Below are 24995 nucleotides of genomic sequence, written 5' to 3' on the forward strand. Positions count from 1 at the left end.
TACTAGCCGCAGCATGACACTGAAGGCTCATGTTCATCTTGTGGTCAACCGTGACCCCCAAGTCCCTTTCATCTGTGGTGCTAACCAGCGCAGCACTACCAAGCCTATAAGGATGCTGTAGGTTTTTCCTCCCAAGGTGGAGAATCTTGCATTTTTCGGTGTTGAACACCATCAGGTTCTCGTCCACCCATTTCATGAGCCTGTCCAAGATCTGCCTGGATCACCCTCCTGTCCTCAGGTGTGTATGCTTTACCCCAGAGTTTGGTGTTGTCGGCAACCTTGGCCAGTCCGCTTCTGACACCAATGTCCACATCATTGATGAAGATATTAAATAGTATAGGCCCTAAGACAGAGCCTTGAGGGACCCCACTGGTCACAGTGCACCAAGACGATTGGGTCCTGTTGACCACCACCCTCTGGGTCCTACCGCGGAGCCAATTTCCCAGCCAGTGCATTGTGGTGAGGCCGAGGCTGCAGTTAGCGAGTTTAGCCAAGGTGTGAATGTGGGATAGCAGATAGAAGGCTTTTTTAAAGTCGAGATATACAATGTCTATCTCTTCCCCCTTATCCAGGTGATAAGTCACCTGGTCATAAAAGGAAATAAGATTGGTCAAGCAAGACCTACCCGCAACAAACCTGTGCTGGGTATCCCTCAGGATATTGCCTTCAGCTAGTCTGTTAAGGATGGCCTCTTTGATAATCTTTTCCAAGACCTTCCCCAAGATAGAGGTCAGGCTGATGGACCTGTAGTTTGTCGGAACTACTTTCCTCCCTTTCTTGAAGATAGGCACAACGTTGGCTCTCTTCCAATCATCGGGCACTTCACCAGAGCGCCAAGAGCTCTCAAAGATCCATGCCAGGGACTGAGCTATGATGCTCGCCAGCTCCCTGAGTACCCTTGGGTGTAACCTGTCAGGGCCGGCTGACTTGAAGGTATCCAGCCTGTCAAGGTATACCTTCGCGAGGTCAGCTTTGATGGAGGGCAAAGAATCTCCCTTACCTGGGCCTCCCTGAACCAGAGTGGGCCGGGCCGTCCCCTGGGACTGGTGAAAAACTGACATAAAGTACCCATTTAGCAAGTTTGCTTTTTCCTGGGTATTGGTTGTCAGTTGCCCCATCTGGTTTAGCAGGGGTCCAATGTTGCCCTTGCTTTTCCTCCGGCTCCCCACGTATCTAAAAAAGGACTTTTTATTTTCCTTGATATTTGTAGCTAGCTGGGGTTTCATTGCAGCCTTGGCTTTCCTGGTTTGCTCTCTGCAGGTCCAGACCAGAGCAGAGTATTCCTCCTTGGTGGCGGTTCCAGTCTGTCATCCTTTGTAGGTCTTCCTTTTAAGACGCAGGAGGTCTGTCAGTTCCTTGGAGGGCCAAGGAGGCTGCTGTGCCCTTTTGCTGCCTTTCCTCTGAGATGGGGTGGACTTCGCTTGCGCATCCAGGATTGCTCCCTTGAGGAGCACCCACTCATCCTGAACTCCCCTCTCCATTGGGTTGTGGCCTTTTAGGGCCTCTCTGACAACCCTCCTTAGCTTGTCAAAGTCAGCTTTCCTGAAGTCGAGGACTTCTGTATTACTGACTGACTTGCCAGCTTTACGGCAGTGATCAGCTCATGGTCACTGTCACCCAGCTTCCCTTCAACCGTTAGGTCACTGATTAGGTCATCCCCGGTTGCCAGTACGAGATCAAGCAGCGCTTTACCTCTTATCGGTCCGTAGACTTCCTGCATCAGATAGAGGTCATCCACACACGAGAGAAAGCTTTGCGACCACTCGGATTTGGCCAAGCGCTCCTCCCACAAGATGTCTGGGTAGTTAAAGTCTCCCATGACAACGATACACCAGGAGTGTGCGGCCTCAGCCAATTCCCTGGTGAACTCCTGGTCAAGGTCTTGACTTTGGGTAGGGGTTCTGTAGTAGATCCCCACCATAGTATTCCCTGTGCCATGTTCCCCACAGATTTTAACCCAGAGGGTCTCAGGTCATCCACCATGGATGCCAATGTTGGCTTGTAGCAACGCGTAGCTTTCCTTGACTGAGAGAGCTACACCCCTGCCCCTTTTGTTCACTTCGTCCCTCCTGTACAAGGTATAGCCATCTATACCCATGGTCCAGTCATGGGTGGAGTCCCACCAGGACTCTGTTATCCCAGTGACATCATAGTTATTTGCATTTAGCAGGAGAACAAGTTCCTCCTGTTCATTCCCCAGGCTCCTGGCCTTTGTGTATAGACACACAAGTGTCCCCTTGGGGGCCCTTGCCCTGCCTATATTTTTGTTCTGGGGCTGGGGTGGGATCCCTTATGTGCTTTGGCCTGCTGGCTTTGCAAGGGCTGCTCAGTGGGCCAGCAGTGGCAGTAGTCCCCTCATCCCCCAGCAGGCTTAGTTTAAAGCCCGGCGGAGCAGGTCAGCCAGTCTGGCTGAGAAGAGCCTCCTCCCTGACGGAGAGAGGTAGAGCCTGTCCCTTCCCAACAGCTCACTGCCTCTCTCTCCAAAGAGCGGACTGTGGTCATGGAAGCTAAAGCTTTCCCAATGACACCAGTGCCGCAGTCTTTGGTTGACTACCTTGATCCTCCTCTCCCTCCTCAGTCCATAGCCCGAGACTGGGAGGATCGAAGAAAACACCACCTGTGCTCCCAGACCCTTTAGCCCCGCACCCAAATCCCTGTAGTGCCTCATGAACCGGCTGGTAGCACTCAGAGCCATGTCATTGGTGCCCACATGGATGAGGAGCGTGGGATAGTGGTCAGTGGGCTGGAGGAGCTTAGGGATCTTCTCCACAATATGATGGTACTAGTATTAATAGCCATACAAGGAAAAATAAACAGAAACAATTACAATATTACTCTGGTTCAGTTGAGTATTTGGAGAAACCTAACTCAAGCTTAGCTAATGAAATTCAGGTTCAGAAAGCTATGCCTAGAGAGAGAGAGGGAGAGTGCGCATGAGCTGGGGTCTCACCCCTTGGGTGAGAACCCAAGGCACTTGGGTGTTTTGTTGACAGGCAGATTTCTTAGCACAATCTCTGAAAGTTAAAACAGGTGAGAGAAAGAGACGAGCTGTTTACCCCAGCTTCTTGAGAACAGCGGCGGATGTTGTAAGAGAGATTTGTCCCTCTTGAAGCCCACTGTTTGCTGCTTTACTGCTTTCTTATACCCTGAGTCCAGCCTCTTCAAAGCGTTCTTTTAATTGCGTAAATCAAGAGGGTCCCATGCCATAATTGACAGGGAAAATCTTGTTATATAAACAGTTTCAATTTAAATGAATTACCTTTCTCAGTGACAAGGGGTTATCTGGTTTGGAACATCTCAAGAAACTGCTTAACAGCCAGGAAAAACATACGGTTTTAAGGGGTAACCAGACACCTAGGAGCTGGCTTGAAATTATTTTGAATACAGAAGATAGATTGGAAGGGATACCACGTTATTTCTTCTCAGATGGCCTAGCTATGCTTGCACTGTGAATTCAGCATCAGTGTTTTGTATTTTACCTGTTGTGAATAAGCCTCAGCTTAGCATGACTTCCAGATCTTACTGTAGTCTTTTACTGGTGCCTTGATTTGGTCTGTTTTGTGAAACAGGAAATCCCAAGGGGATATGGAACATACTTAAGTGGATTACTTGGAGTGCTCATAAACTTTGTGGGGAGGACTCCCACCAGTCATCCCGGGAAAAGTATGACAGCATTTGTGGTCAGGGTGCCAATGGGCTGCTCGTTGCGATGAACCCTTAACCATTGTTCAAGTGTCGCCCATACCCCCTCTGACTTAGGGAATGCTGAGGCAACAGACTAACCCGGCAACCAAGTTTTAGGCAATCAAGTTTAAATATGCCTCCCATACTGGGACCAGGGAATGTATGGCCCGAAATGCCTATTAAACTTTTCTGCTGCTTAGTTCTGGTTAGATGAGGTGTGGGGGAGGGGCGGCGGGGAAAGTCCTTTATAAGTCCAGCAAGCTGGGTCCCTCAGGAACACAGAGCTGACAGGCAGCAATACCTCATGGTAAACGTGACGTAGGTTAGCCTACAGATTAAGAGTAAGAACATGGGTACAGTAGTTAGTTACCATGGAGGAGGTGACACACGGTAAGTTCACAGGCAGTCTTCCTGGCAACTTTTTCATGCTGTCGTTCCCCACCGCCCCCCAGCTTCAGCCACACAAGAGGAAATCAACAGGGGCAGCCTTCCATGCCTTTCTAAGCAATACAAAATTAGTCTTGTAGTTTTCTGTGGGTGTACCATTCATAAGGAAACTGCTTTCAAGTGTGGTATACCACAAAAATCTATTGTTTCTCTACAGGGGGGAAGGTACTTTGCTGTGAATGTTACTTGTACTCTTTCCTCATTGTTCTGGGAAACTTCATTACTGGTTACTTCCCTGTTGTGAAAGATTGCCTGATGTGTTTTGGTAGAAGAGAGAAAGCTGGTGTTCCCACAAATGAATAGAAGAAAATTATTGTATGTGATAAATTATAGTTAAAATATACTAAGATTTGTGTGGTGTGTTTATTAAAACCTGTAATTATGTTGCTTTCTTTAAAGAGGAGTAGAGTTTAAAGGAGATGTATAAAGGGAGGAAATGTGGGTATGTGTACAACATATAAAGGTGTGAAAATCCTTTCCAATTCCTTCCTCCACCTCCCAAGAAACCAGGATCTGGTCCATCTTGGAGAACTAGATAATTTTGCGTGATGAGGGAATCAGTGCTTCATGATGACTAAATGGATTAAACCTGTCTGAAATGTAAATTTAATTTGGACATACTTAAAACTGTTGTTTTGCTGTTGCCTATTTGTCTTACACGTTGAAGAAGCTGGCTTTATCTATCTGTCTATCTATATGCAGCTCCTCCTTTCTTCAGTTAAGAGTTCAGAAAAAATTCAGTACACCTCTGAGATGTATCCAGAAAAAATCTAGTTCAGGTCAGTCTTGTAGCACTTGGGGTGATTTTATAAGTTTCTTGGGGGTCAGGTGAGGAATCAGAAAGCATTTTTTCACTATGCATGTATGGAAATATATGGAAATAATCTGCATACAATAGAAATAATTTGCATTACATTATATATGTGTGCCTATGTAAAATTATATTTTTATAATACGCATAGTATTCATTTTGTATTGCATATATTTATATAAAATATTAAGTTCTCTAACACAGAGATGGAAGATTTGAAATGCCTCATTAAGTTCAAGAGAAAAAGCAGCCCTAGTAGTTTATTTTTCTTTACATTAAACAACCTTATTATCCTCTCTGTTCATATGAACAGCTTGTTACCTCCTATGGAGATGCAAATTTGAAATTTATCAAAGGCATAATAAATAGTTCAGGGTTTCTGCTCATGATATTCTTAAATTTACTTTTTGAGAACTTGTGTTGAAAAAGTCAAGAACATCCCTGCAGTAAAGTGCAACAGTTCCTGTCCCTTCTATTATGCTTACAATTTTTTCTGGTGGTGTAGGTATGCTGCAAAAATGTCTTTTCCAAGTTAAACAACAAAACCCCAAAGCACTAGAGCTAGCCTCTTGGTAAAAAATAGAGCATTTTATGACACATTTTTGGTGGTAAGTTGAAGAATCAGGTATTTAGTAACCTTTTCCGAAGTAGAAGCTGCTGCGGTAGTTCTACGTACTCTTAACACCTCTCTTGGTTCCAGGGTATCAGTAGAAAAGACAATTTATTTTTTAAAATTTCTCATATCTCATATGGCTTTCTTTTCCAAAATACTGACTTTTTGCCGAGAGGCAAAAATTGTGGCATTTATTGCCCCTTGGCCAGTCAGTGGCACAGGAATGGGGGTGAAAAGGGTGAGATTTAAGGCATTGGTGCACCACAAACTTCTGCCACAATTTAGGTATGTTCTGAGTAATATTCATGCTTGCTTTTCCATATATTTACATACATAGTAAGTGAGCTTGCAGATTTGCTTAGGTGCCAGATTTTAAAGCTGATACCTTACCTAATTGACAGACTTATTTTTCACAACTGGACATTTGTTTTTTTTTTAAACAGTCCATTATGCCTATACACATCTGGTTCTTGGTGAATTAGTAATCAGTCAAGTGTAAATGGAACAAACATTACAGGTATTCTTTCAACCAAAAATATACACACTGTCTTGTAAGCAACTTATGAATATCTGTTGGAGCCAACAAATCCAAATTTCTTTCTATGCTTGCATATTGTTGTCATTTTTCAGTTCTTTAGTATCTCATGCTTAAAATAATTCACCTTGAGGGGAGGTTGCCCTTGTCTTACAGCAGTTCTGGAGGTTGTCCCTGCTATTTGAAACTTGTATGAAAGGGACTAACTTTAAAATATGTGGTGCAATTTTATTGTTTCAGTATTTTTTTAAGTTACAATTTAAGTTATGGGGCAATTTGCATGCAAAGGAGAATAGTTTATGTAACATTACTTAGTTAAAATAGGAAGTATGATTGCACTAAAATACATCTAATCAACAACATTACATTTTTTTAACTTAAACGATAGAAAGTTAAGAGAGCAAGTCTGAAATGAAATGTCACTGCTGCTTCTTGGGTTTTCCCATGTAATTCATCCAGCTATCCTGTGGCATTTCTGGTCTTGTAGCTTTTTCATTCAGTTAAGCAACTTTAAGACTTGTTTACTAGCAGTTCTGGAGGAAGAGATGCTGTCCATGGGAATTTAGCTGGGATCCCACAAGGTTGTCTAAATATATGTAAACACCCTGTTTTGAGGTTCAGACTATGGTCATCCTTTTCACTCCTTTCAGTGATTGCCAACTGGAGATGTACTTTTCAGTTCATGTATAGAAGCTATAATTCATACGTTTCAGATTCTAAACCTCAGTAATTTAAGGAAATTATTCCTTTCTTCCTAAGATATAAACAACAAACTGCAGAATTTTTTGCAGTTTCCTCTGAAGTCTCTACTTCGGACCTCTAGACCAGATGGACTACTTTCTCATCCCAAATCCATCAGCTTTTTGGTTTTCTGTTCAGTGCTGTACAGCACAGAGCTTACTTGCTTACCTATTTTGATTGAAGACCTTAAGATTTGTACTTCACAAACATATATAATTTGGTTTTCAGATAATCCAGTGAATCGTATTTGTTCCTATCCCATTGTTAAATACTACCAGTTAATTAACCAGATTTTATAAGAATCAAAGTGCTTTTCAGATTCAAAAAATGTATTTTTGAAAAATTTGGACCTATAAAAAAAAAATTGATCAAAACCATCAACAAAACATGTTGTTAGTCTTGGATATTAATGTAAAATAGCTGGGATTGTTTTGCTGTCATAGGAAAGTGTAATTGATTTTTCTTTTTTTCTTTTTCACTCAGTTTTTAGGTTCTAAACTTAATTGGTTTGGTTTACATGTTACAATGCTATTTTGTGTCTCTTCTGTTTACAGCTGATATTATTTCAACAGTTGAATTTAATTACTCTGGAGATCTTCTTGCAACAGGAGACAAAGGTGGTAGAGTGGTTATATTTCAAAGGGAACAAGAGGTCAGTGATTTTGAAAACAAAGGTGTTAAAATTGCTCTTATCTTTCTTTGTTACCAAAATGTATGCTATGTCATCTTTTTGTCACAGAGGTTAAATGTGATTGTATTTTCTAGCCAGTTGTTTCTTCAGAAAACTTCCAATTGGCTTATTTTTCCTTGATTGAACCTTTCCAGTATGTCTTCTGAATTTGGTGCTGTACCGAAAAGTCCAGGTATCCCTGTTTAGGCTGTACACTTGAAATTTTGGACAATTACCATGGTGGCTCCCCTAAAACAAAAACTTAAGGCCCAGGGCATCGTAAATTTTTAATGTTTAACTTCCTTCAAGAAACTAAAAGATTACTGCAAGGAGGTAGCTGCTTCTGAAAAGATGCAGGAGGATGCCCATGCTTCAGATGCTCTCCACTGCCCTCCATCCTGAAGCTGTTTTCTAGATATCATCAGATTGATAAATACTAGTTAAATCTTTCCTGTGTTACTCACTGCTCTGGCATATGTGTCCATTGATATTTCAGTGTCCTTTGTATCTTAATCTTCAACATAAGGAAAATATGCCTATTTTCTATATCTTCTTGTCTTGATAAATACAGTATAGAGCTACACTAATATATTGATTGCATGTTGGATTGGCACTAATAAAAGGAAAATTAACATTATCAGCTTTTTTGACCCATGTAGCCGATAATGTCACCTACAAATACAATATGCCTTCTGCTTGAGGGCCTGGACGTTGCATGCATGCACACAGCCATATGCAGGAATGCAGCTGGGTAGTATGGAGAGCAGTGCCGTGCAAGTAAGTCTGTGGGAAGGGAAGGAGTGTATGGAAAGGAAGGGGTGTGGGGTGCAGTTTGAGGACCCCATGGTGTGGGAGAGAGTGGGGAAGGGCCTGGGGTGTGGGGGTGCTGCCCAGCCAGGGCAGTGAATGGGATCCAGGGCCAGGGCAGAGAGCAGAACGGAGCTGCGGGTGGCCTGTCTGGGAGGAGGGTAGGGGTGACTTTCAACCACTGCGCAAACACCCCCAGGGGAGGCATGGGGGGATATGTGCTCCCCCAGATTTTTGCACAGGGTGGATGTGGGCTGCCCGCTGTTGGCTTGGGGCTCTCCACTATCCTGCCTTTCCTTCTGGAGCACCACATTGGCCACACATCCCCTGCCTACGTGGCAGTGCTAGGGGTGACAAGGTGTGCCTCCTGCTGCTGGGTGGGCAGGGGGCTTGCAGCTGGTGTGGAACTCCCAGGCCAAAGGCAGTGGAGCAGAGAGCCCTGAGCCCACAGCAGGCAGCCTGCATCTGCCCTCATGCTGCTCGGCTCTGCTCTGGTCAGAAGTGTCCCTGTGCTTAAAAATGGTGTCGGTGGCGTTTGAACTAAAGCTTATTTGAACTTGATGTGCTTTACGTCAAACACCGCCACCACCACTTTTAAGTGCTGGGATGCTGATTCTCGAGACAAGCGAGCTGCAGCTCTGTCCTGCTCTCTGCCCTGGCCCCAGGTCCCACTCACCGCCCCAGCTGGGCAGTGTCCCCAGCCCCTGCCCCATTCCCTCCCTCACCATGGGGGTCTCAATCTACCCCTACCCCTCCACAAATTTATCTGCAGGGAGTTGCTCTCCACACTGCCCAGCTGCATTCCTGTAAATTGGTTATCAGATTGGTATCAGCCAATATGGTTGGTTAATAATCGGTTATTGATATCAACCAGCAAAATGGAGTGGGGAGAAAATTTAAGGATGCAAATAAACTACTTTTCTAAGTCTGCATAAACAGTACGTTGCAGTGTTACACCAAAAGCCACTAAGACTTATAAAGTCTTACAGCTAGATGTTTTGATTGTTGTTTTGAGGCATGTGGAGTGTTTTTTCGGGTGGTATCTGGCTGCTTTCACTTTTGATGTACACACTGCTGAAGCCTGTATGTTTGGAAAGGCCAATGCTAGCAAGCCATCTTCCAGGTCCTGAAGGCAAAACAGAAAACAGAACTCTAATGTGTGTTCAGTGGCAAAAGCTCAATAAGGTTTATTATTGCTGGACAGCATACCAGTCCAACTTAGTGAAGCTTGCCCTTGACAAGTAGAGACACTGTTATTCACACTCCCCTAGGTCTCTACGAGGGACAGGTCTCCCAACTCCTGTATTTATGTTTACATACCACCCGCCCTCCCCTTCATCCCAGTCTTATCACACTCTCTCAAGATGTTCATCTTTATTTGATTTGTCTGTCAAGTTTATGCATCTCCACTCCCATTAGTAAGTTTTAATTTTTACATTTGTAGCTGCTGTTTTCATACTCCCTTCAATGTCTTGTTTCTGCTCATTAGTGTATTTTAATTTTTTTTACTGGGTCATCGAGCAGTTAGGAGGTTCTTTTCTCCCATATTGCTTTTCAGCACTGTAGTTTACAATAGCTTAGAAAAACTATGGCCTAGCACATTCGGAACTCCTACATTAATTACTCCCCCTTGTGCTGTAGCTGTAAAATAAGTTCTGTATTTGACTCTTGCCAAGTGGGATGTTGCCTTGATTACAGTTCTTTTCTGACGTAAGTGAGTAATTTTATACTTAGCTTTGAAGGTATGAGAACAAGACTATCAAATTCATTTTGAATTCTGGTCTTACTCTTCAGGCTGCTTGCAGCCAATCCAAGCTTGCTGTCATCTGCAAATCCTATTTTGTATCATTGAAATCATTCATGAATTTTTTTAATAGAACTGGGCTAAGCACACCCCTGCAGTGTGCCACCTGTGACACCCTTCCATTTTAGCAGCAAACTGCAGATAACTGCTTGTGTACACTCATTTTATGCTGAATTCATCTAGGCTAGGGATGGGCAATTATTTGGGCTGGAGGGCTGCTTAAGGAGTTCTGGTGAACTGTTGCAGAGGATAAGGGGGGAGGTATCTGATCCTATCAGACCACGGGCCGTCCACCCTGCACCCATCCCCAGGGGCACTGGATGGAGCGGGTGGGTGGGTGGAGTCTCCATGGAAACTGCCCTGGACCTCCACATGCAGGAACATGCAGGTCCAGGAAGATGGAATGGGGCCACGAGCAGGTGGGGAATGGGGCGGGGCCAGGGCCAGGATTGCAGGATAGTCAGTGTGGGTACCAGAGCCTGGGGTATAGCCGGGCAGCAGATCATGGTTCTGCCCTGGGCCCTACCCCTGCATTGTTACTGCTTTGCAGTTCCAAGCTAGTCTCCATGGAGACTCTGCTAGCCTGCTCCATCCAGTGCCCCCAGCAGTGCAGAAGAGAAATTGGCAGTGGCAGCTGGGCAGAGTGAGCCCCCACAGCCCATGCTGCCCCCTGCGCCTGAGCTGGATGGGGCCAAGGGACCTGCCACAAGTCTTATAGAATCCCTTGGCAGGCCAAATCCAGCCTGTGAATTGTATTTTGCCCACCCCTGGTCTAGGCCATATTTCCCTAGTTCATTTTTGAAAATATTGTACAAAAGATTAGCAAAAGCCTTACAGAATCCAAAATATATCTCATTATCTGCTTCCCTTTTTACCTACTAAGCCAGTTACCCTGTCAAAATAAATTGTTTTGATGTTTTGCTCTTGGTGCATTTAAAGAGATTGCTAGTTTGTTTTTGTATCTATAGAAATCAGTGGTCATCTGGGGTCCAGTTTGTATATGCATTTTTTTGTATAAATGCTACTTGCAAACAATGTATATATAGTTTCATAGGTGATAGGGTCGGAAGGGACCTAAGCAGGTCATCAAGTCTGACTCTCTGCCATGGGCAGGAGAGAATGCTGGGGTCAAATGACCCTGGCTAGGTGATTGTCTAGCCTCCTTTTGAAGATCCCCAGGGTAGGAACAAGCACCACTTCCCTAGGAAGTTGGTTACAGCTCTTAGCCGCCCTGACTGTGAAGTAGTGCCTCCTGATGTCTAGCCTGAACCTACTCTGTCAGCTTATGGCTGTTATTCCTTGCAACTCCTGGTAGTGCTCGGGGGAACAGAGACTTTCCCATTGCCTGCTGGTCCCCCTTGGCAAGTTTGTAGGTGGCCACCAGATCCCCTCTCAGCCTTCTTTTGTGTAGGCTGAACAGTTTCAGGTCCCATAGTCTCTCCTCATAGGGCCTACCCTGTTGCCCCCTGATCATGAGAGTGGCCCTCCTCGACCCTCTCGATGCTATCCATATCCCTCCTGAAGTGTGGCGCCTATGTTCATCTTGGAATCAATAGTGACTCCAAGATACTTTTCTGCCTCTGTGCTGACAAGAAGGGAGTTCTCCAGCCCGTAGGTATGCTGCTGCTTTTTCCTCTCCAGGTGCAATACCTTGCACTTGTCCGTATTAAAACCCATCCTATTCCCATCCGCCCACCTCTTTAACCTGTCTCTTACCTCTTATCACAAACCTTTATAGTTTCATAGTTTGTAGGGTCGGAAGGGACCTGAGCAGATCATCAAGTCTGACCCCCTGCCTTGGCAGGAAAAGGTACTAGGGCCAAATGACCCCAGCAAGGTGTTTGTCTAGCCTTGTCTTAAAGACCCCCAAGGTAAGAGCCAGCACCACTTTGCTTGGAAGTTGGTTCCAGATCCTAGCCACCCTGACAGTGAAGTAGCACCTCCTGATGTCTAGTCTGAATCTACCCTCTGCCAGCTTGTGACCGTTATTTCTAGTCACTCCTGGTAGTGCTCGGGGGAACAGGGACTCCCCCAGTGCCTGCTGGTCCCCTCTGACTAGTTTGTAACAGGCCACTAGATCCCCCCTCAGCCTTCTCTTGTGGAGGCTGAACAGGTTCAGGTCCCGTAGCCTCTCCTCGTAGGGCCTGCCCTGCTGCCCCCTGATCATGCGAGTGGCCCTCCTCTGGACCCTCTCCATGTTGTCCACATTCCTCTTGAAGTGCGGCGCCCAGAACTGGATGCAGTACTCCAAATGAGGCCTGACCAGGGTCGCGTAGAGGGGGAGGATCACCTCCTTGGACCTGCTTGAGATGCATCTGTGGATGCATGACAAGGTATGGTTGGCCTTCCTGACTGCTTCCCCACACTGTTGGCCCATGTTCGTCTTGGCATCAGTGATGACTCCAAGGTCCTTTTCTTCCTCTGCACTGACGAGAAGGGAGTTCACCAGCCTGTAGGTACGCTGCCGGTTGTTCTTCCCCAGGTGTATCACCTTGCACTTGTCAGTGTTGAAACCCATCCTATTCTCAGCCTCCCACCCCTGTAACCTGTCTAGGTCTGATTGCAGCCTGTTCCTTCCTTCTAGTGTGCCCGCATCCCCCCACATCTTAGTGTCATCAGCAAATGTGAACAGGGTGCTTTTTACCCCCTCGTCCAAGTCACTGATGAAGATGTTGAACAGTGCAGGCACAAGGACCGAGCCCTGTGGAAACCCACTGCCCACATCCCTCCAGGTCAAAAATACCCCATCCACTACCACTCTCTGGGTGCGGCCCTCCAGCCAGTTGGTGACCCATTTGACTGTGTATGTGTCAACACCACACTCCCCCAGTTTTTTAAGGAGAATGGGGTGAGAGACAGTGTCGAAGGCCTTCCTAAAGTCCAGAAAGACTATGTCCACTGCTACCCCTGCATCTAAGGATTTTGTGACCTGATCATAGAAGGCCACCAGGTTGGTCTGGCAGGACCACAGCACAGGCAGTTCACAGCACAGGTCCTTGCTGCTTAAAAGTAAGTGATTGTAATAGGTTGTTGCTTTGTGTTGATCATGTAGGTTAGATCAACTGTGTTTAGGCTGTGAACTGAAGCATCCCTGTTCAGGTCAGAGGTGGGAGGGTGAGTGCTAGTACCTAGCTGTAGCCTCCTCTTTTCCACATGGTGGGACAGGGAGAATGTCCTCAGCTGAAGTCTCTTGGTACTGAATGCCACTGAAGCCCCAAGTCTGTGGGCTGGATGAAATGGCTCTGCAGGCCAGATCCAGCTTGTGAGTCATAGGTTGTCAACCCGTGAGCTAGATGGAGATGATGTGCAGGTGTCACAGTTTTTTGGTAGTAGGAGAGGAATATTGGGATTCAAGGATCTGGATTTAATTCATGTTTTGAAGAAAGTGTGCATTTAAGCTTAGACTTGTCCCTGCTAGCTTCCTTTGGCCAGTATCTCCTTTTCTTGTTTTTCATCTGCTCCTCATCTCAATGCTTATCTCCGCTCCCCTGGGTCCCAGTTGTGCTCCTTCCTTCTCCTGCAGTTTCCTTGATCAATAACACAGGAAATATTGAGAGGACAGCAATCCCCATATTTCCTTTGGGTGTTGGGTGTTTTAGCAGTTACTGGATCCTAGAAAGAGCATTTGCTGAGAAGACCCTACTTATCTCTTGTATTCCTGGGCTGACACATTCCCAGTGCAGACAGAATTTTTTGAAACCTAGCTATCAAATGCAAGCATGTCTCTAATGAGCGTATGTAAATAGGTTTATAACAGTCAGATTTGTTTGGGTTTCAATAGCACGCCCAGACATCAAGTTGAATGTTCATACCAAATATTAAGTCCTTTCTCCAAAGCATGGGTGGCTCAACCTTTTTGTACTTAAGGCACCCCTCCATAATTTTTGTGAATTCAGTGGCATACTGTTTCAAAAACTAACTTACTTATTACAGTGCTTGCCTCCTTGCAGAGGGACCAGGTGGAGGGAAACAGCTGGGCAAGGACTGAGTCTGAACCTGCACTTATCTTCATATGTCTTCACACTTTGCAACACCCTTCAAAGGGTCTGGCGCACCCTGGTGGAGAATCACTGCTCTAACTGGATTCTCAGTAAACCAGTTGTAACTTTTTTTTTTTTTAGAGTTTTCTCCCAATATGTTCCCAGAATGTCTGAACCATTTTGCTTTTTCTCAAAAGTGAAAGGGAAAAAGTAAGTGACAGAGGGAAAATACATAAAGCAGATACACTTTCACTTCAAAATGTGTAGGCTGAAATTTTCCATGCTGGGTAAGTGTCTGATAACAGGGTCTTATAACAAAGTTTTGAGCAGCTTTAAATATAGGCCTTACTTTCTGTGTTATGTATAGTAAATGTTGATGAGCGTTAGTAGGTAGAGAATGATCTTTAATGTTCATAAACAATTACAATATTTTAAAAGCATTTAAAAACGATGTATCACTACAACAAGCTAAACATAAGCTTTTTAGTTATTGCCATTTCAGTAACTGTGGCCAGCATTATATCCATACGTTGGGCCTTACATTCTTGCAACAAAGGAATGTAGCTGGCTCTGGTGCAGTATCGTTTTTTTCCTGATTTTTAGAGTGAAGCAACAGAAGTGGAGGCTGGTTAAATGGGGGAGGGCATCAGTTAGAGCCATATGATCCGTGAGAAGAAGTTGATCAGGCATATGTAGCCTTCCCTACCAGCTCATTTGAAAGTACAGTGGACAAATCTTTCAACTTGGACTTTTGTTTACCTATATTAACAAAATTCCCCTGTACAGATGGCAACCTTTCCAAAGCACTTTGCTTTTTATAGTTTCTGGGATTACACCAGTAGCATCAAAAAAAAGGGAGGGAGGGAAGGCAAGGAGGAGGAGAGGGGGAGCCAGGTAATGTTGTTATCGTATTGCTCAGCTGGCTTATTTTACTTCACCGTAATATTAATTATATTGTTTTTCCTCATGTAATTTGTATTCTGTGTTGTTCTAGCAGATTTTTTGAGTTTGTCAAGATAATTGCCTAAGTTTTTAATTCCAAGTTCACATTTATGTTGTAATTAATAATTGTTTGACTTATACATATAGAGTATATACGGTCATATTGTTTTCTTTGTGCAGAAATAATATTAACATTATTCTGAATATTATATTTTACAGAATAAAAGCCGTCCTCATTCTAGGGGAGAATATAATGTTTACAGTACCTTTCAGAGTCATGAACCTGAGTTTGATTACTTGAAAAGTCTAGAAATTGAGGAAAAAATTAATAAAATTAGGTGGTTACCACAACAGAATGCTGCTCATTTCCTACTATCTACAAACGGTAAGCATATTTCAATGTACTTTTATTTTACAAAAGATGTCTTTTCATATATATTTTTAATTGAATCCTTTATTTTTACTCTGAATCCATCTACTTATTCCTTTTTTTTAATTTTTTTATTTTACATATTTTTTCTTAGTTCTGCTGCATGTAAAACCATGTTGGATTTGATACTGTTTATTTAGAATATTGAATCCTCATTAACAAAAGTGATACAAAATTATGAATAAAGCTGTTCACTACTTCTTGTATGGTAATGAAAGTAGGCCAGCTGCTTAACCCTCAAACTGCTGACCCAGTCAGCTTACATCCTGTGTGCATGTTACTCTGCTTTCCATTATGAATACTGTGTGGAGAGGTTTCTTGTGCCATCATCCACAACTGTAGCAGAGGCAGGATTTAGTCCCAGTTATGTACATGGGTTGGTTTGTTTTTTTTTTAGACAAGGAGGATTTAAGCCGTAGATGTGCTTTTCTGATCCTAAATACCTCCTGGGGCAGGGATATTCGTTGGTAAAAATTAGGACAACCTGATATTAGCAACGCTACATCACTTGTTTTTTCCTAGACGTATTCATTGTATGATAGTTGCTTTACAAAATTTCCCAATTTAAAAGAACTTTTAGTCTAAAAGCAACAGCTGTAGTGACAATATGGATTATGGCTGTTTGGGTTTCTATTATGTATAAGAGTCATGCACTCAATTTAGTATAATATAAGCTTGAAAGATAGCACTGCTTCTTTCTGTCTTCCCTTAAAATTGTGGAAAAACATAAAGGTTATTTTCCAATATATGTCACTAGGAAGCATTTATGCTACAGCTTATCTCACTACATAGCGCTCTTATTTTGTGGAACTGTGTACTACTGTGATTTCATCATAATGCTATAATAAGGGAAAGCTTTTATTTTTTTTTAAGTAATTACTTCTGTGACTGTCCTGATAATTCCATCTGGAAAGGCTATTGTGAATTTGAAATCTAATCAGGTTTTTTTTAAGTGAAGAATTGTTTCCAGTTTTACAACTGCCCCTGAGTCTACTTGCCAAATTGTACAATCATTTTCCTATCTATAATGGCTCTCCTCCCATTCTAATATTATAAAAGCCTAAGTCTGTCTGTCTAGCCATAATGTTTTATTTGCGCTTTGATTGGCTGATGGAAACAACCAGTCAGAGTGCTCCAAGCATGGGGGAGTGCTGCCATAATTCCAAAGCTGCGCTGAGGACTGGACAGAGGGTGGGGGAGCTGCTTGTCTCGGCTCCCCCACCCCGCTCCCTGCAAGAGGCAGAACAGCAGCAGCATGGGGTGTTAGGTGGCAGCACTCCATCCCAGCCCCTCCCCCCAATCATTTTTGACGGGCAATTGGCTAGTTACTACATAAAGTGTAAACATAGATGGAAACTGATACAGTGAAACTGATGATACAAAAAGTGATGTCACAGTAGAATTGAAGCAGCACATACACCGTCACTTAGTTGTAGGAGTTAAAGTAACAAATAACCCAAAACCCATGTTCCTCCACAATTAAAATGAGAGAGAGAGTGCGAGCTGGGATCTCACCATTCCAAGGCACTTGGGTGTTTTGTTGACAGGCCATGTTCCTGGCACAATCTCTGAAGGTTAAACAGGCGACACAAAGAGATGATCTGTGTATTCTACCTTCTCAAAAACTACGGCGGATGGTGTCAGAGAGATTTGTCCCTCTTGAAGCCCACTGTTTGCTGCTTTACTGCTTTCTTATACCCTTAGTTCAGCCTCTTCAAAGCATTCTTTTAATTGTGTAAATCAAGAGGGTCCCATGCTGTAATTGACAAGGAAAATCCTGTTATGTAAACAGTTTCAATTTAAATGAATTGCCTTTTTCAGTGACAAGGGGTTATCTGGTTTGGAACATCTTAAGAAACTGATTAACAGCCAGGAAAAAAAATAAGGTTGTAAGGGGTAACCAGGCACCTAGGAACCGACTTGAAATTACTATGAATACAGAAGAGAAACTGGAGGGGATGCCACATTATTTCTTCTCAGGTGGCCTAGCTATGCTTGCACTGTGAATTCAGCATCAGTGTTTTGTATTTTACCTGTTGTGAATAAGCCTCAGCTTAGCATGACTTCCAGATCTTACTGTAGTCTTTTACTGGTGCCTTGATTTGGTCTGTTTTGTAAAACAGGAAATCCCAAGGGGACATGGAACATACTTAAGGGTATTATTTGGAGTGCTCATAAACTTTATGGGGAGGATTTCTACCAGTCATCCCGGGAAAAGTACGACCCATGTTCCTCCACAATTAAAACGAGAGACAGAGAAAGATCAGTTGGGTAATGTTTTAATTGTAAAGCAACTTGGAAGCCTGCAGGGCCAGGAATGCGGGTGTAGAGGGGGGGTAGGCTGCTCAGGAGGGGTGAGTCCCCTGTCCCCCGCAGGGTGCAGCCCCTCTGTGTACCTCATGGACTGCCCCCCCCCCCCCACAAGGATCACAGCAACTGGGACCTGGGCTCCATGCCAGGGAGTGGGGGGAGCTGGAGAAGCAAGGGGGAATACTGAGGGTGCAGGGGACTATGGAGGGGCAGCTCGGGAGGGGTGCGTCTGCTGGCCACCCTCCCGCATGTCTCCAGCCTCCACTCACCCTGCAGCCAGGTACAACTCTCACCTCGGTGGCTCCAGGCCCCTTGCTCAGCCCATGGGGCTTAGGAAGTGTGCTGGGGGGCTTCCCCATGACTCCCCAGCTCGGCAGTCAGCCACAGAAGGACCCTGGGTGCCCCACCAGGCCCAGGAGGCACCAGTCACCCTGCCGGAGGGGCACAGTGGGGGCTCCCCAGTGGACCCAGAAGCGAACTGGAAGTGCTTCTGGTCCACTTCGGGGTCTACTGTAGAACATGCTGGAGAGCCCCTCGCGCTCCTGTGGGACGCTCCATCTGCCCCACCACTGCAGCATTCACAAGCCTTCTGGTATCTTGACGTACGTAGAAAAAACCTTTAAAGCTGTGTCTGTGTCCGAATTGCTGAATCTTTTTGAATCTCTCCGAATTGATTTGGAGGGTTCTGATTGGATTCGGAGAGATTTAAAGGTCTGATTTGATTCGGATTTGGAGATTTGTCCACTGAATCTCTGCCAAATCTCTGCTGGGGACTGAGGGTTCGCACAGGTCCTGGTTGCTGTAGGCAGTGCATTTCAGCACTGAGGAAAGGGCGAACCACAGGGATGCTCTGGCAGGCTACCGGAGCATCTCTGTGGAGCACTGAGCCTCCAGTTGCCCTGCCCTGCTTTTTTTTCACCGGGTTTTTATTTATTTATTTTTATTTTTTTGACCCCTGAATGTCTAGGGGTCTAATTTTGACATTTTCTTGTTCCTGCACGTGCCTCTTACAGTGTCTCAAAGGGACGCGGACTTTGGGTTTTGAGAAGTTGCAAGACGCACGTGTGTGCTTATGTGGACGCACCCTTTGACTTTTTCATAGCTGCTGATAACTGAAGCTGTGTGTATGTGGCTCAATTTTGCTATGTGACATCACTTTTTATATCTTAGTCAGAATAGCGCTTTTGTGCCTCTGATGACATTGGAATGCCATATTTTACTGTGTATCAGTAACATGCTAGCATTATTGAAGTACTGCTAATATGTATGCTCCTGAATGAAACTGAAAGGAAGACAGGCCCTTGTTTGAGGAGTTTGTAGTCTAAATAAATCACTTGGAGGTATAGAAGACCTTGATAGTGTATAGCTTTTTGTTTAAAAAAATTATTTGCTAATACCGGTCAGAATTAGTAGTTTCAAGAAAAAAAATATTTCCTCAGATTTTTGTATATGTGGATCCTTTTCATGGTGCACATGTACCTTCTGTACAGGAATTCAGAAAGTTTTGATAAATGAGATCCTGTTAGGGAAAGATAAATGTTTGACATGCCCTCAGACTTTGTATTTCAAGGGTATAAAGGATGGCGCAACCCTAATTGCCATTCCATTTCTTTTATTACCTAGCAGATGGTTGGAATAGCCCCACTTCCTTATAATGTCTGCAGTAGGTATCCTACTATGTTTGATAATTTTTCCTTTTAGATAATCATTTATTATGTTTGTAGTAATCCATACCAGCACTTATCAACTTCATGGCTGAACCTTTGATCACTTGATTTAAAAGCCCCCTGCCATATTTTAAGTTATTCCATCCTCTTGTAAGGTACCCTGCTCCTTTGTTGGAAAGGGCAGCATATAAATCAAATAAATAAATAAGCACCTCTGTTGCATAGGGGAGATTCGTATTTCACCCACATACGTGATTTGCAGATCATTCAAGGAACACCACTGAAAACAAACAAGTCCAGCTGAAAGCTTCAGTTTCCCATTAGGATGCATCTGACTCACCCTTCTAAGAAATGAGGCTCCAGCCTTCTCAGTTAAAAGTCAGACTGTAGGTGCTCCAGTGGTCAAAATGGTCAGTCTTAAATCTGTTGGACTGAAAGGACCACCTTCAGCATGAGGGAGCCTTGCAGTGGGCACAGATGGTGCAGACTGCCACCTTACTGCTTAAAAAACCCCAGACTTTTCAATTGGTCCCTCTGCATCAATCACCCTACCAGATAGTAAGGAACTGAAATAATTGACTTCCAGTTAGCATCTGCTATAACAGTATTCATTCTGTACAGTTTGTTAGTCCTAATAGCTAGTCAGCCTCTGCCTTTAGTACCAACTATTTGTACTTTTGCAGTACCAGTAAAAAGAACACACTTGATATATGAAGCCTCTCAGTATTTTATTAGTCAGCAGCTTGCTGTCTCTAGAAACAGCCTTATGCAACACCAGGGTATAATTGTTTCTCACGTAGTACTGTCGGAATCAGCACTGCAGCTTTCAGCACTGAGTATTTTAGGGCAGAACTCAGTGGTGCTATCTACAGCTGCTACCTTGAGTTAGAATCTCTTGTTAACCACATCCAGGTTTCCAAGTTTTAATGAGCCACGTGTACTCTCTGGAGAATTTTTTGTGGAGACGCAAAAAAGGTATCTTCCTTGCACTGGTGTCTAAAGGAGTATCTCTGTCTATTCTTTTCCTTCACCTACATCTTCTAGCACAGTACCTTCTTCTAGATCATCTGTTGCCTATTCTGAAGTACAGATAAGGAACAGAAGTCAGTTATCTAGTTTTTGCTTATTTTGGGGTCAGATACTTTAGAAATGTGACATCCTTTTCAAATGCATCCTATTGCCATATGAAATGATACAGAGAAAAGAAGGTAAGGAGATTGAGTGCTCTTTTTTTTAAAAAAAAAAAAAAAAAGGTAAGGGGATTTGGGGCTCTTTTTTTTAAAAAAAAAGACCCAAAATCCCTTTTCTTTTTTTTTTTTTTTTTAAAAAAAAAGACCCAAAATCCCTTTTCTTTTTTTTTTTTTTTTTAAAAAAAAAGACCCAAAATCCCTTTTCTTTTTTTTTTTTTTTTTAAAAAAAAAAAAAAAAAAAAAGGCAAAAGTACCCAGGGAATTGTAGACTAGTAAGTATCACCTCAGTACTTGGGAAGCGTATCTGAAGGAAGGCCATTTTCAGGCATCTTGAGGAGGAAAGGCTGATCACAAGCACACACCATGGATTTATTAAGTAAAACACGTCAGACAAACTTGATCTCCTTCTTTGACAAAGTAACTTCTTGGGTGGATGAAGGGAATGCTGTAGATAAAGTTTATCTGGACATCAGCAAGGGTTTTGACAAGATCCCACATGATCTTATAAATTGGAGAAATGTGGGCTAGACAAAACTTAATTAAGAGTTGGATAGATAACTGGCTCAATAGCTGCAAGCGAAGGGTAATTATAAATGGATCCATCTCAGAATGGCAGGAGGTTGCAAGTGGAGTCCCATAAGGGTCTGTCCTAGGCTCAGTGCTGTTCAACACGTTTATTAACTCTGGGGAAGATCCAGGGAGCTACAGGACTGCAACAAGCAGTACAAAAGGGAAACAAGTACATCTAAATGCAAAATATGTCCAATGTACATGAGAAATATGGGGAATAAACAAGATGAGCTGGAAGCTACAACCTGTGGAAAAAAACTATGATTTGATTGGCATCACAGAGATCTATCTGGTAGAATAGCTCTTATGATTGGAATGTCAACATTGAGGGTTACAGTCTATTTTGGAAGGACAGGTTTGGGAGGAAAGGTGCTGGTGTTGCTTTCTATGTAAAAAACACATACAATTGTTCCCTGGTTCAGGAGGAAGACAGCAAAGCATAATGAATTTGGATGAAGATGAAAGGTGAAAGATGCAGCACCAATATAATGACAGGGATTTATTATAGGCCACTAAATCAGGAAGAGGAGGTGGATAATACATTCTTCAAGCAGGTGACAAATCTATCCAAAAGCGATGGGATGGTACTGATGGGAGACTTTAGTTTTCCAAACATCTGCTGTAAAAACAGGCAGCCAAATATAAAATGCCAAACTGGTTCCTAACTTTTGTGGAGGATAACTTTCTGTTCCAGAAAGTGGAGGATATGATACGGCGATTATTTGTCTTGGATTTTGTCCTGACCAAAGGGGAAGAACTGGTGGAGGATGTGAAGGTGAGGGGTAACATGGGAGGAAGCAATCGTGATACAGTAGAATTCCAGACCTTGAGATAGGGAAAGCATGAGGTCAGCAAAATTAGGATGTTTGATTTTAAAAAAGGCAGACTTCATCTGGTTCCAGTAGTTAATAGGCATGGTACCATGGGAAAACACACAGAAGGATGAAGGTGCCCCAGGAGGGCTGGGAACTTCTAAAGGGCGCAGTACTAGAAGCCCAACAAGAAACTGCCTGAGCATGATGGAAGCACAAGAAGAATGGCAGGAGACAAATGTGGCTGCATGAGGAGCTTCTCAAATGCAAAAGGAAAGGCAGTGGAAAAATGGGCAGGTCACCAAGGAAGCATACCACGAAATAGCAAGAACCTGCAGGGACATAATCAGGAAGGCAAAGATAAAGAATGAGCTGCACCTGGCAAAGGAGGTCAAGGACAACAAAAGGAAGTGTTGTAAGTATGTTGGCTATAAAAGAAGGACCAAAAAAGCTATGGGTCCTCTGTTAACGAGTTTGGGGAAATTCCTAACAGAAGATGCAATGAAGGTGGATCTACTCAACAGCTGCTAAGCCTCACCATGATACTTGGGAAGCTAGTGGAGCATATCCTAAGGAAAGCCATTTGCAAGCATCTGAAGGAGGAAAGGCTGATCGCAAGCAGCCGGCAAGGATTTATGAAAAATTGTGTCAAACAAGCTTGATCTCCTTCTTTGACAGAATTACTACTTGGGTGGATAAAATGAATGCTGTGGATTTAGTGTATCTGGATTACAGCAAGGCTTCTGACATGGTTCTTCTGCCTGACCTCATAAATAAACTGGAAAAATGTGGGCTGGACAAAACTGTTATAAGGTGGATAGATAACAGGCCCAATAGCTGCAAGAAGAGGGTAGATATTAATGGGTCCATGTCAGAATTGCAGAAGGTCTTGAGTGGAGTTCCATGGGAGTCTGTCCTAGGCCCAGTGCTGTTCAATGCATTTATTAATGATTTGTACACTGGCATAGAAAGCTTTGTGAGCCAGTTTTCAGATGACACGAAACTGGGAAGGATTATGAACATGTTGGAGGAAGGGAGCACAATTCAGATTGGAATGCCAGATTGGAAAGCTGGGCTGGACTAACAAAATGAAGTTGGGCACTTCACCTCTGGAAGAATAATCAAAAACAAATACAAAGTGGGTGACACCTGGCTGGATGACAGCACTGTGGAGAAGGATCGGAGAGTATCCATAGATCAGAGACTTGGTATGACTCTGTGTCATAACACCAGGCAAATGTAGTTTTGAGATGCATTAATAGAAGCATTTAGGTTCAAGACGTAGGAGGTGACAGTACCCCTGTACTCGTCACTGGTTAAGCACCATCTACAGTATTGTGTAATTCTGGACTCAACATTTTAAAAAGGACGTGGAGAATTTAGGGTCCAGAGGAGAATGACAATCCTCTAAAGGGCTTTTGTTATTATAACTGAGCTATGCTTTTGAAATATAATTGCATCCAGTGACATATTGCTAACAACCTTCCCTTAGGTTTGAAAGAGAAATTTGGTCTGTTTTGTCTGTCTGAATGGCAATTTCAAGCATGTTTAGATGCAGCTACAAGGAACACATGTTGAATTTACTGTGGGGACAAATTTCTGATTAGCCATCTTTTCCATGCATTTTGGGTATCCCAGTTCCATGAAGATGTGGACAAAATAGAGTCCATTGAGAAAAACAGAAATTATTAGAGGCCTGGGAAGCTTGATTTAGGAAGAAAAATTGAAAGAACTGGGATTATTTAGTCTGGAGAAAAGACTAAGGGAGATTTGGTAGTTATAAAGATGATGGGGTGGCTTTAAAAATAAAGGGAGGGAACGTGGGGGATTGCTGCTGGCTGTTTCTAGTGCTTGAGGCTGCAACGTACAGTAACATTTCAAACACAATGAAGAAAGGGATGGGGTAGGCAAGCAGGGGTAATGTTGACTTGCTTCCTGGAAGTTTAGCAAAATTTCCGGGTTTGGCCTGAACTGATGTTGGGGTTCAAGTTCAGGATTTGACAGTATGTCCTAACAATTCAAAATACCTTGGGTTCATTTCTCATATACTGTTAATAGATTTCTGATGAGAAAATCTTACATTAATCCTCTAGTTCACAAAAAAATCTGCTTTCGCAGACTAGTTATTTCAGCAGTTGATGGAGATATTGTTTGCATCATTGTTGATTTGTTTTCCCCAAGTCTATGCCATTATTTACAAATAATAGTGGCATTTTAAGTGGCTGTTACTTTGAAAATCAAAGTGTGTGAAATGCAAGGTGTCACATCAAAACAGTTTACATCAGTGTTTCCCAACCAGTGTGCCATGGCACAAAAGTGTGCCATCAGAAATGAACAGGTGTGCTGCAGAATTTTGCCATGGCAATGAGCTAGCTACAGTAGCTATGAGGATGGGGAAAGCCTGAACACGTGTGCCACAGAACATTTTTATTAGTGTAAGTGTGCCTTGATCTGGAAGAGGTTGGGAAACACTGCTTTATAGTATTCCATATACAGTAACAGTCAAATTGCATCCAACGTACCCTTTAGGTGTAAGGAGCAGCCTAGTTGAGTAGAACAAGATCCATTTGCAGACATCCTAGACTCTTGGTTTCCTTTGGTAGCAGATATAAAGGGAGGGGAATTTTCAGTTCAGACAGCATGACCTGCAAGCTGTATTAGACTATATTAGCGTATGATATCATTAGGTCCTGTGTTACTAGAACAGCCTGAAATTTGGTTGTCTACTAGCATCCTTCAGTAGATTCTCACTGCTAGAGATTTGCCAAACAACAACATAAGCGTAAGTGCATGTGTATACCATAGCAGCACAGATAGCACACACCCAATTTATTACTCATATGAATTCCTACAATCTACCATTTGCAGACCCCATAGTGTTAGTTGCAACAAGTAATAAATAACTACTTTTTTGTCTTACAGTCATTGTGATGCATGTAGATCACATAACCCACTGTTTTCCCAGTAGTTGCAAGTCTTACC

At 43.3% G+C, this 24995-nt stretch overlaps 1 protein-coding gene across 1 annotated transcript in view; it reads left to right on the forward strand.

Annotated features, from left to right (window-relative positions):
• Window positions 1-24995, forward strand: part of PPP2R2D (protein phosphatase 2 regulatory subunit Bdelta) — a 66768-nt gene that overhangs the window by 24932 nt on the left and 16841 nt on the right. The window contains exons 3-4 of the mRNA XM_019503011.1: window positions 7386-7483; window positions 15254-15419. Of these exons, the coding sequence (XP_019358556.1) occupies window positions 7386-7483; window positions 15254-15419 (264 nt within the window). The remainder of the gene's footprint in view (window positions 1-7385; window positions 7484-15253; window positions 15420-24995) is intronic.

Source organism: Gavialis gangeticus, unplaced genomic scaffold (assembly GCF_001723915.1).
Source record: "Gavialis gangeticus isolate Ggan-Ray unplaced genomic scaffold, GavGan_comp1, whole genome shotgun sequence".
Classification (NCBI taxonomy): Eukaryota; Metazoa; Chordata; order Crocodylia; family Gavialidae; genus Gavialis; species Gavialis gangeticus.